At 41.8% G+C, this 13940-nt stretch overlaps 1 protein-coding gene across 1 annotated transcript in view; it reads right to left on the reverse strand.

The window, feature by feature from the left end:
• LOC146788619 (uncharacterized) overlaps positions 1-13940 on the reverse strand; it is a 1185638-nt gene that overhangs the window by 1138360 nt on the left and 33338 nt on the right. Inside the window, exons 6-7 of the mRNA XM_085635786.1 lie at positions 8657-8737; positions 7486-7605 (exon numbers count right to left, since the gene is read on the reverse strand). Coding sequence (XP_085491912.1) covers positions 7486-7605; positions 8657-8737 — 201 coding nt within the window. The remainder of the gene's footprint in view (positions 1-7485; positions 7606-8656; positions 8738-13940) is intronic.

A 13940-nucleotide genomic window follows, 5' to 3' on the forward strand; every position in this document is an offset into this window, starting at 1 on the left:
GGCACCCATCACAGAACACTTCCCTGGTCTGTGGAATATTAGAAGAGGACTGGACCTGCTCTCTGTGACCTGAAGGACTGGGCTTGTCTCCCTATTTTGCCCATGAGAAAGACTCCAGGGATCATAAGGTTGACATCTTTTTCAAGCTCTAGGGATACCGTAAGCTACAAGAGGCCTTTTCCTGGAAATACCCAGCTGACCAGTGGCAATCAGATTTGGACTGGACCTTGCTCTTATCCTCTGCCTGACACCCTGTGACTCTCTTATGCTCCTTCCCGTTTTAGAAGTATACTCATGTGGTGAATTAGGACACATTTTTGACCAGGATGAACTATCACTTCGGATCCAGAGCTAGGTTTGCAGACCAAGCAGAAGTTTCTGAACAGAGGTTTTCTCCAGCAAGTAATTGACCAAGCTGAGAGGCGAGCATTAGTTTTAAATCGTGAGGACTTGCTAAAAAAAAGAATATCTTCTCCTCTTCAGGCTAGAGAAGTGTTGATTTCAACTTTTTCTACTCATTCTAACCTTGTGAAAAAAAGCATCCTAAAAGATGGGATTTGCTTCAGTCTGAACCTGATTTTAAGGGTATGTTTTCTAGTCCCCCATTATTTGCATACAAAAGATCAAGAAATCTTAAAGAAATTTTAAATAAACCCTCAGATACCAATAAAGTTTTATTCAAAGGAATGACTAAATACATGAATTGCTCACATTGCAACAGTGTAATTGTTGGTAATAGTTTACGACATCCTCGTACAGGCAAAAAGATTTCTTTAAATGTCAATGCCAACTGCAATAGTCACCATGTGATTTATGTCATCAGATGTCCATGCGACTTGCTTTATGGAATTCTCCGTACCAGAATCACTGAACATAAAGGCAGGATTAGGACTAAGACAATGAGTTCGATCTTAACACAACCCTGGCAGATCGAACAACACTATTGCACAGCTTAGATTTGGAGTGCTTGAAATTGTTGAGAACCGTTTGGACAGAGATATGTTAAAGGCATTATCTCAACGAGAGTCATATTGGATTTGGTGTATGCAAATATTGTCTTCCAAAGGACTTAATGACAAATTTGAACTATCATGCATGCTGTAATTGAAGTTTTTGCCAAATTCATGTTGTGGTTAGCTGTACACGTTTATATCTGTTTCTCTAGACAGTTTGTTTATGTATTAGATCAGGATTTTTTCAAACTTCTTCATTTTGTTCTTTTATTTTTTGGCCCTTGAGCATCTGCATTCTCTAGTCCACTCTGATAGGATTAACTTCTCGTTCTCCACTTTTAACATTACTCATTCACTTCATTGTATTTTTGACGTGCGCACGTCATTACATTTTCTCCCGATTTATAGAACATCATTTTTGTGTGATTCATTCGCTAATTCTGCACTTTTTTACGTACTGTTGTGCCTACATCGCATTAGATGGTTTGTTTTGTTTTGGCCGATTCACGGACAACATATTTGTGTGTGTTCCCAGTCCCATTTCTATGTCTATGTTTCACTTTAGTTGAAGCATACATTAATTGTGTCAACGGAAGGACGCGTCATTCGTAGCCGGTGTTGTTGGAGAGGTTGTTACACACAGGCGTTTCACGTTGGGTGGTGAGTTCCTGTCCTTTTTTAATTCATTCACTTTCATATCCGTCGCATGGGATCACAGCGGAGTATTCATTTTCAATATTTTCTGCCAATTTTGTTTGTCGGCACTCATACATCACTTTTCATTCGAGGAAGACGGCAGCGATATACTGTGTTAAAGGTAAGCAGGTTGCACACTGGTTTGGCGACATTTAGTGCTTGCTTTTGGGAACACGATGAGTAATTGGTCTTTGTGGTTGTTTTGGCAGAATTCGGGTGGTGGCCGCTGGTCACGGTCTCTGGCAGTGTGTGTTCACACTCTATCCTTCAGGTATATATTCTTACGCAGTATTGTGGACATAGAGGGGCAGATTTACAAGCCCCGTGCGCCACTTTTCCGATGCCGTTGCGTCACTTTTGTGACGCAGCGACGGCGTAAACCCTGCACCACGTTGCGCCCTATTTACATTGTGACGCATCTATGGAGATGCGTCACGGTGTACAGCCCTGCGCCACAGGAAACCTGCGTCAGGTTTCATGTGGGCGTTTCTACGCAGGGGGGGCGTTCCATCGTAGGAACACCCCTGAAAACGCTGGTGCTTCAAATCCCTGCGCCTGCTTGAAGCAGGCGTAAGGCTTGACGCACCATGTTAGGGATTGGGCAGGTTGAAACAGTGCTGGAGTTGCGTCGTGTTTGCGACACAACTTCAGCACTGCGCCAACCTTACCTCGGCAGATGCGTCACGCATCTGCTTGTCCTTGCGCCACGATGCACAGCATTGTAAATGCGGCGCATCTTCGGTGGCGCAAGGGCAAACTTGCGTGACGCATCCCTGCTGTTTTGCAGGGATGCGCCAGGGAACGTAAATCTGCCCCATAGATTTTTTTTAACCTTCTTTCAATTCATTTGTTTTTAACCTCACTGCTCACCTTCAGAGTTTGGTTTTAGGATTTTGGTCTGGTGGCTTGATTCACGCTGATTTGATCTTCAAGGGTGCATTAGAGTTTCGTGGAATTGCTGACACAATTGAGCATGGATGTATGGAGGCAGTGCTCTAAGCCATTCTTTTTATTTTCATTTTTCATTTCCTTTGATCTTTTGAGTCAGAATGTCAGTCTAGATATGTAATGTGGCAGTCACTGTATATATCTAAATTAAAACCATATATTTACATGTTGCAGAATCCCCTGATGAAGGGCTTATGTTAAAAGCCCGAAATGCATTGGGACTTATGAAGTTTGTTACTGCATGCTGAATACAAGCTGTATTATTCGTTCATTCTTGAATTTTATCTGCGAGGATTCTGAATAAAAGCAGATTCCAACTCACTCCAGGTTTCGAAGAACTCATTTGGAACTTCTGGATTCAACGGAAAACTGTTTTGATTACTGTTCTGATATTGTACTATACTGAATACTTTTGAGATTATTTTGCGATTATGTTTGGTACACTATGATGTGGTGCAATAGTAGTGCACTGGGTTAACCTGGATACTTTTCCAGGTATTCTTTTTTCACTTTTAGAAACTTGGCATTTTTCTGTACTTAGCCCTTTTGTGTCTGTACCCTGTTTTGGATGCCATGGCGAGGTGTAGCTGGCAGATAGACTTTGTTCATTCCTTCCTCTCAGTCACACAATAGAGCAATTAGTTATGCCTTAGTGTAACATCTGCTGGCAGGGTGGTGGGCAGTGCTGAGCATAGCCCTGCGTCCAACTGAATAAAGATATACTCTGCCTTCACACAAAAGGCCGATTGCTTCCACATTGTCACTGCAGCCAGCTTGGAGCCAGGGCAGGGGAGTCAGGAAATTCCATGCACTTCAAAGAACCTTTCTAGAAGCTTCTCCTACCTTCCAGAGTATAAAAATAGTACCCTCAGACCCACTATTCAGTTTACTCATGGTCCTGTGGAATGACTCTCAGAGGACTGCCTGCTGCTGTGCACTCTGCAGCACTGCTTTGCTGTACTTGGAAGGACTGCTTTGCTGCTTGGAGCCTGCCTTGAACACTTGGAGGCCAGCCCTGCTGTTGAGCCCTGCATTTTCACCTGAACCCAGGACTACCATGGTGACTCCAAGGTCTAGTTTGCTGGCCTCCTGATCAGAGCCACAGGGATACCCTCTGGAGCCCGCACCACAACCCAGCTTGAGTGAGTCCTGAACCTGCATTGGGGGTCCCACCAGTCCTGGACCCTTGATTGTAGTGTTGAAGGTGCCCAGATGGCCAAATCCCAAAACTGAGCATTTTAGAAAATGTTGGACTAAAAACTGCTCTGAGAAACAAGAGGAGACCGGAAGTAACCTAATCGCCTATCTGCCGAGGTGCATTGCTGGTTGGATTAATAGGTTCTCCCACTACATTTTCCCTGCAGCAGCACCTCCTTTTTGGCAGTCCTTTGCCTAAGGCGTATTCGGCCTTGTGACCTGTCTTCGACTACAGCCCTCTGTCTCGTCCCACTGGAGATTTTTTACTTCAATTTCAGAGACTAAGTCCGAATGTAGAAATCTTCTTCACGGCTTTGACACAAGGCTATCTAACAATGACGCTTCCTTCTCCGAAGCCTGCTGCAGCCTTGCACCGCTGAACTTTACCTTCTCACTCCAAAGGTAAGTGTAGACCAGGCCCAATACACTTCTTGTGTCTGAACTGCGCTGCATCACTGTCGGACATATTTTGTGACCCAGTCTCCTTTCGACCATATGTCCACAGTTGAAGCTGTGATTTTTTAAGTGCAAGCTTTATCTGAAATCTTTTTAAAAATTCATAACTTTGGATCTGCTCATATGATTTTATGCTGTTTTGGTGTGAAATGCTTTATTAAAATGTACTCATTTTTTTCTAAATTGGTGTGGGATATTTTTTGTGTTGTGTTTTGCATTTACTACTGTTTCTGTGTGTAAGGAAATGCCTCTTTTTGTATGGTCACCCCCAAGTTTTTCGATTTACGCTGCTGGTTTACCATCTCTTGAGATTGTACTGAGGCCTGCTAAACAGACCTCAATGCCAGTGCCCTGACCCTAAAGTGTATGTCGAATTGGCTATAGCCAATTGGAAATGGCTAATTTCCCTGTAACTCCCTAGCAAATGGTACGCTGGTACCCAGGATATGTAAATTTGAAGGGTACCCCAGGGCTGACAGCATTGATTGTACAACCCTGAAGGTTCCCCAAGTAAAACGAGTTTCCAGCATGCCTCACCGGACTGGTAGAGCAGACCTGAACTGCTAGGCCGACTTTGCCATTGAAAGACAAACCCACCACTTTATCACGTGGCCGAAAGGGACATTGTCAACATTGCTAAGTTAGCATGAACCCAGCAGCCATGAAGCTGCTTTTGCACATGTTACTATATGGCTTTATTTTTGCAAGATGCTGTTTATGCCTTTTATATGGGAACCATCTGCTTTGTTCGTTCTCTGCCTGTTCCTGGAGTTTAGTCTCTGAACACTGTGAGCATGGTCGATAAACAGTGCCCCTTTTTATTCTGTTCTGATCAGTCCCTAGCACCTAGACAAAACATGCTAACACAGCTGCTGCTGGAAACTTGTATATTGATATTATGGGCATACATGTTTAGGTAACAGACACTTGGAGAGGGACCTTTCCAGGGAGAAGAGCAATGCCGTTCCTATGATGTAGATCTACCATCTAGGCACTAAGGTATGGGGTCTGCTGACAAAACGCAGAGATCTTGTATTATATAATAACACATATCTTTACCAATGAGAGGGTGGTTAGGCTTTATAGTCCCTTTTCCACTGTCTTTTATAGAATGACATCTCCCTTTATAGTTTATGGCCTATTTGCAATGCTAACTGTATTAGTATTAAGCATTTTTCTGCTGGTTATGGCTCATATATTGCATTTTAGAGCACAATAGTTAAAATAAATATTTTAAACTATATTCATGTTTCAATTAGTTCTTTTTGTGGACAAGTACGAAAGCGTGAGCAAAAAGGTGTGTCTTGTTACTGCGAGTCCTGAGAGATCCATGAGTGTTGTGTTCTGGGGTGTCTAATCATTTGCTTCTTCATGAGTGTGTTGGAGAACGAGTGAGACACTAAAGCTAGTCGGTCCTGGGTTTGTGGGCACTAAGGTGGTGGGAACGCTTGGGCCCAATACACCGAGGTCCCATATTCCTACGCATAGTTCTGTGTAGGTGCAGAATCCCCGCAATATGGCGCCACCAACGTTTGGTCTGGTACTTATTCACGGGACCCCCGACTAGTGCTTGAGCTTGTCCACAAAACCCTCATACTGGTTTCCGGAGACATCCATGGTGTGAGGGCTTAGCCTCCTATATTTGATTTTCATAGGTTTTCAAGCTTGAAATTTAAAAGATTCTTCTTTCTTTACTGACCCACTTTTGCGCTACCGTTCTATAGTAAGTTATTCAGCTTTTATTATGGTGGTCGCTATTGCAGCACCCAACCGTACTGCGGTCACAACCCATTTGACTCAGCATGGTGTCCCTAATGCGGATGCTGATTTTATTTTTGTTATGGAGGCGGATGCAGCTTACCACTTTGAGGTTTTCTATCCTTGGTTTACCTTTCCGGCAGTGGATGGGAATGATAATTTTACAGTTTTGAAACTCACCGTGTGCAAACGTTTTCCGGAGATAAGGAAGATGGGGTCATCCAAATCAATTGATGACCCTAGGGTGAGCCTTCAGGGATTTGATCCGCTGGTACGGTCAAGGGGTTTAACCGTCTCACCGCCGTTCACTTTTTACATCACAAGCACTTTTGTGCACAAGTCCTTACGGGTTACATGTCCATTTAATGTAACCAAGTTCTGCAATATTGTTTACCATTGTTATCCTCCAATGACTTCTCTACTTGACAAAAATACAAATTGCAATTAACTGCTCATATTATTGTTGTATCCCTGTTCTCTCCCTCCTTTTTTGTGCATGCTATCTTGTGAGAAAAATTATCCTCCATTAATACCTGTTGAGACATTGTTTGCTTGTTATACATATTATCTACCATCAATAACAATCAGACCTGATCAATACGGGGCACTTAATTCTGTCAACTTTACTGGTAGGTGTAGGAATTTATTTTATACCCCACCAACAACCCTTCATAATTCATAGGTATTGTCCCAGCTCATTCTGGCCCGATCTATTTTAATTTAAAACAACCTAGTTGGAGTCAGTTAGAGGAGTGGCTTAGAATGCCATTTGTTATTTTATTTAAACAGCTGGAGTAAGCACAATATTTATTCTGAGGCAGTAGAATAATGTGCTTTAAAATGTGCTCAGCTGTTAGCAAGCATCTGTCTGATTCACTAAGGTAACTTTTAAATGTAAGAGATGTGTAAGTTCTGTACTGTTTATTAGACTTTGTATTCTGGAAGTTGTACATGATTGTGTAACAAATTTGGAATGTGCAATCTGCTTAAAAGGGAATATCATTAACACAATGTATAAACGTTGCAGATTTTATCAGTGAGCAAATAGATCTTGAACATAGTGTCAACCGCATTCTGTCTTCACTGGCCAAACAACATTCTTGCCTGCTTTTTAAGCACAAGAAGAACATTGTACCCTGGTAATATAGATACAATGTCAACTATACCATGCTAAAGTTTACAAAGAAATATAAAGCTGTTGAACCTTTCGGAACCGATATAGCTAGTTCATAGGAACAGAGTGAGGCCATCCTCTGCCCACATGGTCAACAACCGATCAACATAATTGTGATTGAAATATAGTTCCCCTTAGCCGAAGTATGGTATTAACAGTTTATAGCAATTACCACATTTCATCCATAGCATGGGAAATTACATCCAAGCAGAAACAAATATTCAATACAATGCATGAAACTTGTATCTAGTTCACCAGACTACTCTGCAGTCATTATACAATAGGTTTAACAAACAGACCTACCTATACACATGCCCCCGCTGGCATCAGCAACAAATCCAGTTTTGCAATCACATCTTGGCAATCTGGAAGTTGTATTCATCACACACATCCCATTTAGGCAAGGCAGTGTACAGGGTACCACTGCAACAAGAGGGAGTAACAATGTTATAAAGACCTGTAGATTGTGATGAATGTACATATTTGATACACTATTCAAATATAAAATAAAGTAGGAATCATTAATAATATATTATCGTTGCATACTAGAAAAGCTAGTCAAAGTATAAAGGAGCAAAGGAAGAAAAGTGAAAAGGAGAGAAAATGGGCAATAGGCAAGAAAGAGTAAAATTCCCAATGAAAAAAGGAACATCACAACTAGGAAGAGGTGCCATAAAGGATTCATGAAAAGAAATAGAAAGAGATCCTTGAAAAACAAAACAGTGAAAAAAAACAGTGTGCTACACATTCATTTGAAACGGGATGGCTTTTGCCTGGACTTTCTGAGCTCATGGTGGTAATGTTTCTAGAGCTAGGTTCCATTTTTATTTCTAGTTATAAAAGAACACAAACACTTTAATATTATCATGAATAGAAAACTGGCTATACAATGCTATGTATTAATCATTAACTCTTCTAAGACGAAAAGTAGCATTCAACAAATAAAGATTACAGTGAACTACAAGGTTCATTTCTACGCTAAGAAGAAAGAACAACTAAACAATGAGAGAACTATAAATAAAGAAAAATAAAGAATTGTGAGAAACGATCTTCATGTGAGAGTCTGGATTTGCAAGAAAACAATGCAGGAGTGGATGGAAATAGCATGTCTGCTCACAATTTCTGAGGTCACAGATTTGATTGTTGTATTAGTCTGTTCTGTTGTTTAAGATCACACGCAAACATATGTAAATATAGTAAACATGTGTATAGTAAATAATGGAAAGTTTCCAGTAGTAAAAATAACAACATCACATTTACAATGCATTGAAAGATAAAAAGAAAGAACAACAGTGACCAAAAGAAAAATGGTAAAATCAATGAAGCTTCATAGCAGAGAGAAAGAAGTTTCCAATATTAAAAATAGCCCCATCAAATTTACAAGCTAGGATAAAAGAAAGTAGAGACAACAAATGATCAAATCAATGACGCTTCATAGCAATGAGAATGATGAATTCTGAAATAAACACGTTACCTGTAGTTGATCCGGGTCTGGTTGTGCTTTTTGTTGTCACAATTGTAGTTGACGTGGAAGTCGGTTCTATTCTTGTTTCTACTTTCAATAGAACAGATTCATAAAATTGATTTTATAAATCAGTTAAAATGATTTAAAGAAGGTCAAAAAAGGTAACAACTACCATATCCTCCATAAGAGGTATTTTTTATATTAAAGGCTTCTAAGAAGGAAAGTGATACAATCCTAATGATAAAGGAGAGAAGAAAGTAGGTAACATAGAATATTCACTCAAAAATATGATATAAGACGTGTTTTCCAGTAAACGTTGCAGCAGTGAAAAATAATGCAAATTAAACACTTTGCCTGCATTTGAAGTTGACATGTTTTTTAATTACTGATCTCATGCTAGAAGTTGTTGTAGAAGCAGGTTCTGTTATGTCTTCTCATAGGAGAACGAATGCATGAAAATATTATTGTAAATAATCTAAATCAAATATTCAGAAGTTGATATCAATGCTCACTACTGTACCAGCTATAAAACAGTAGTCTCTAATTACGAGTAGCTTGTAAAAATCTCCATTATTTTCCAGCCCCCAGTATTAACATTGTAGTTCAAGGACTGTGGCAATCATGAATAATGATGAATGTGGAGAATCACATGTGGGGCCTGGTAATTTATTGCCAATATCTGCATGTTCCAACAGGCAAAATCTCTGTGTGAAACACACATAAGGGTCAGTTTATCAACACTGTCCCGGTCTCCAAAAGCGATGCAAATGTGGACAAACTGTCAATTTATAATTTACTTTCAAGCATGTCTGGAAGCTGCCTAAAAGTAAAACAAAGTAGCTTTTTGCACTGCTTTGTGTTACTCTGTGTGAAGGGGTGTTCTATGGTTGATACATAGCCGTTCCCCATATACCACCCATACCTTTTGACGCAGAATCCCTTCAACTTACATTTGCCACCAGGGCTTTGTACCAAAAATAATGCTTCTGTGACTTTTAGGAAGGTTTTTATTTCTCCAAACCTTTCAATCTGTGAAGTTATGCTGCACTGTAGAGAATACATACAATGTTTGAAAAGCTTAAAGCAATTTCTTACAATAGTTTTTATGTACTGGAGGGGTACCCTCCCAGAACAAAACCTGTGTGTGACATCAAACAGAGGCACTTCCTGATGGACACTTCTACCTGCAGATTCCTTAACTTTTAAATATCCCAGGCATGGATCGGAAAATGTTCAATAGCTTTTGGCGCTTCTAGGGAACGATATCACTGGATTTATCACAGCATTGAAAACGATGCGGCCCGTCACATCACTGGAGCCCTAAAGCATTCCTCTGGTGCCCGGACATCAGTTCCTTTTTTGCCTTGCCATCATTGTGGTTCTGGAGCATGCTCTCCTCAAAATCTCATGTTTTTATTCAGTGACTTGTCAATCATTTTCTCAGAATGTGTTCTTTTGGTGCAGCACAAGGATGTCACCATCTAAGAGGATGTGGCATGTATGTGGTCTGCTTTAGTTTTAATGGTGGAATATGAAATATATCAGTATTAATAAATAATTATTTTTGTACCTTTTTCAATTATATCTGTTTTTGTCTCTCCTGAAATTTTGTTTGTTTTGATTGTTTGTAGTTGCCCTCGGAATCTACTTATTGTATTATTTCCCTGCCTAGAGGAACTTCTTATTAGTAGCAGGGAGCCCTTTGCTTTGGTGAACCAGGCCAAGACTCCACAACCTGTGAGGGTTGTGGGAACAGGAACCCAAAAGCCATCTGCGAGTGGGCCATAAAGCTTTTGGCCACTCATCATGTGCCATAAAGCTTCTGGCCACTCATCATGTGACTCCACACTGCTCTAGGGACTGTTCACAAAGGAGGGCTCACAGTCACTTGCGCCTGTCATCCTTGCAATCCTGGACATCTTCAGGTAAGTCCTGGAAGAAGTCCAAGTGGTTGAAGTGCTCTTCAGTTACACTGTGCTGGTCGTATACATCGAAAGATGCAAGAGAACGATGCCACAAATCCAGACCCCACTCCCAGGTTGTTTGTTCTATGCTGACACTGGGTCCTTTCTGCACTTCACAAGTTTTCTGGAGCCAGAGCAACCCTTGCCCAATTGTGCAAGTTTTATGAGACCATGAGCCTCATTTTTGGGTGACTTAACCATTCTGGAGTGCCTTCTGGCCCCATGGGTTCAGAAGTAATTCGACTGGGGCTCGGCAGGCGGGTCCTCCCTCGTCTCCAGTCTCAGTATCCGTTGGTGAATCTGAAATAGTTTCCAGCCGTCATTTTGTGACCTCCTCCAAGGACTGTTCCAGTGGCGCTGTTCCCAGCACTGCTGACAACCATCAGCGAAACCAAACCCATCTTGATTCCTGACTCCAAGCCGGCATTACCTGACAACCGGCTCCAGCGCTGACCAGGCCCACATAGTCTGAATTGGAGAAAGAGCCCTATTTCCATGAGGCCCTTATGAGAAACATGAATGGAGGGGATCTGTGGATCCCTATGGCTGCTCTGACCCCTTATCTGAGTCCATGGCTGACAAAACCTGGTATGAGGACCTGGCTGATGCCAGTGGTCAGGGCACCTCACCAGACATTGGCCTCTCTGAGAGCAATTGGCCTGCATTAAAAGCCTTTCTTCCTTCTATCAAGGGAAGGCAGGTTCAAGTGGTCACATATGTAGGAATTGGCCCTTTTTGCAGGGTTATTCTAGAACATTTTAGCCTTTCTCCTGTTTTTGTTGGTTTTATGACTCTGAGAACTTTACCAATGCTGATCAGTTTTAAAGTGCATATGCTCTCTCTTGTAAACTTGGTAAGATTGGTGTACACCTGTTTGGCATATTTAATTTACCTGTAAGTATCTTGTACAGAGGTATCCCATATAGCCAAGGCATGTAAATTAAATGCTACTAGTGGGACTGCAGCATTGCTTGTGCCACCCATAGAAGTAGCCTTTCAAACCTGTCTAAGGCCTCTGTCGCTGCAGGGTCTGAGTATGAAGACTGCCACAGTGACGTGGCATTTAAAGTGTTTGCCACATCTGAAATTCCCCTTTTACTACATATAGGTCACCCCTAAGGTAGGCCCTAGGTAGCCCTATGGGCAGGGTGCTGTGTAGGTAAAAGGTGGGACATGTGCCTTAGCTGAGTTGCATGTCCTGGTAGTGACAAACAGCTATTTGATTTCTCACTTCTGTGAGGTTCCCCGCTCATAGGTTTGCATTGGGAATTCCCTGATATGTGCTTCAGTGGTAATTTCTGATATGAAATTTCTTACAGCGAGGCACCCCTCCACCAAAATGATTTATGCCTACCAATGAGACAAATTTGTCGCTTGTTGTACTGCCAAATTTGATCCTCTGTCTACGCGTTGTCTGAAGTACTTTTGTTTGCCTTATCTCATGCCCAGCAAGGCTTTGCCTTGGGCACAGTTAAAACTTGCCTTTCTGCCATCTCAGTCTTCCTGCGGTTGCCCGATCAACTATCTCTTGTCAAGTCACTTCGTGTAACTTGTTTACTGAAAGGTTTACAGCACATGTTCCCCTATACGTCATGCCCCAATGGGACCTGAATGTAGTTCTCACCTTTTTAAGGCCATTTGAGCCTGTCCATTACTACCCTCTGAGACTGCTGACCATCAAAACAGTCTTCCTTGTGGCTATACCATCTGCCGGGAGGATTAGCGAGTTGCAGGCATTTTTGGTTTACCCCCGTACACAACCTTTATCCCCAGACAAGCTGACCTTCAGGGCCTGTGCCTTCTTTTTCCCAAAGGTAGTCTCACCTTTACAAGTCGGCCAAAATAGCACACTGCTTACTTTCTTCATCCCTTCACCCATCCTTCCAAGGAAGAGGAGAGACTCCACTGTCTAGACCTAAAAGAGCGCTGTCATTTTACATCGATCATACCAAAGACTTCTGGTTGGATGATCAACTCTTTGTTGATTTTACGGGTGCAAAGAAAGGCAAGACAGTTCACAAGCGAACCATTTCCAGATGTATTGTCCTCTGTAATAAAATCGGCAACGCAATGGCTAAGAAGCATCCTCCTGAGGACTTAAACTCTCATTCCACAGCAGCTAAAGCTGCGACCACTGCACTTGATAGAGGAGTCCTAGTTATGTATAGCTGTCAGGCAGTTACATGGGCATCAATGCACATGTTTGCAAACACTGTTGCCTAGACAGTCAGTTCCGGCATGATGGGCATTCTTAGCGTAACACAGTCCCTAGACATACTCTCCGGGACATGTTGCTTTGGTATCTATTCTAAGGTAAGAAATCAGTGGCTAGAAGTTTATCAGAGGAACAAGTTACTTACCTTTGGTAATGCTTTACCTGGTAGCTGAAGATTTCTTTCAGACCCTCCTATCTTTACTGTTCTGTGAACTGTATATCTCACTTTGAAGGGATCCATTAGGATCTCACTTTGGCATACTGGTCATTCCAACTCAGTGTGGCTCTGTGCTTCTGGGATGGAAAAGCAGTCAAGAACTGAGGTCAGCTCACTGGGAAGGCACCTTTATAGGCACGGCACTGATCACGCGGACGATGCTACAGGAATCCAAAAGATGCCACCAACTAGTGTGCAAGAGGATTGCTAATAAATTTCCAGATCCAGTCTGACGCCTGGAGAATATTCTGAGATAAGGAATCTGCTGCTAGATAGAGTCTCTACCAGATTAAGTAATACAAATGATAATTAACTTGTTCTTCTCACAGATGGAGTAGGCACATCAAATGGTGCTTGGACAGCTCAGGAGATTCTCTTAAAGCCCGTTTTTCAGACGTCTAAGATTTGTCCTGTTATTATCTCAGCAGGGATGCACAGTTGGAACAGTCAAGGGCTACTTAGCTGCCAGGGCATCTTTTCTGTGTCTTGGAGATCAGCCATCTCTGTTCAAGTCTCCATAGTTATACCTTTTCTGAATGGTCACTTCAACATGTTTCCACCTTCTCATTTCATAATGTCTTGAGGGACCTTAATTTGGTTCATTGTGTTTTCAAAGTGTTCTACTTTTGAATGATTACACAGTTGCCAGTTGTGATTGATCACTTTTAAGACTGTTTTCCTGATCACCATTACATTGGCTAGACAGTGTCAGTGAATTACAAGCATTGAGCTTCAAGTCTGACTTTACCTCCTTCTTAACCAAAAATTAAATGTGTTGTCGTTCTCATCCTGTCAGCTTCCATGATGCATAAAAACGTGAATGGTAAACTGACATCAGGACACCAGTGGGGGCACTTTACAGCTCCAGTGATGTCACTGTTTGTCATTTCAGTACCA

This window comes from Triturus cristatus, chromosome 11 (genome assembly GCF_964204655.1).
Source record: "Triturus cristatus chromosome 11, aTriCri1.1, whole genome shotgun sequence".
Taxonomy (NCBI): Eukaryota; Metazoa; Chordata; class Amphibia; order Caudata; family Salamandridae; genus Triturus; species Triturus cristatus.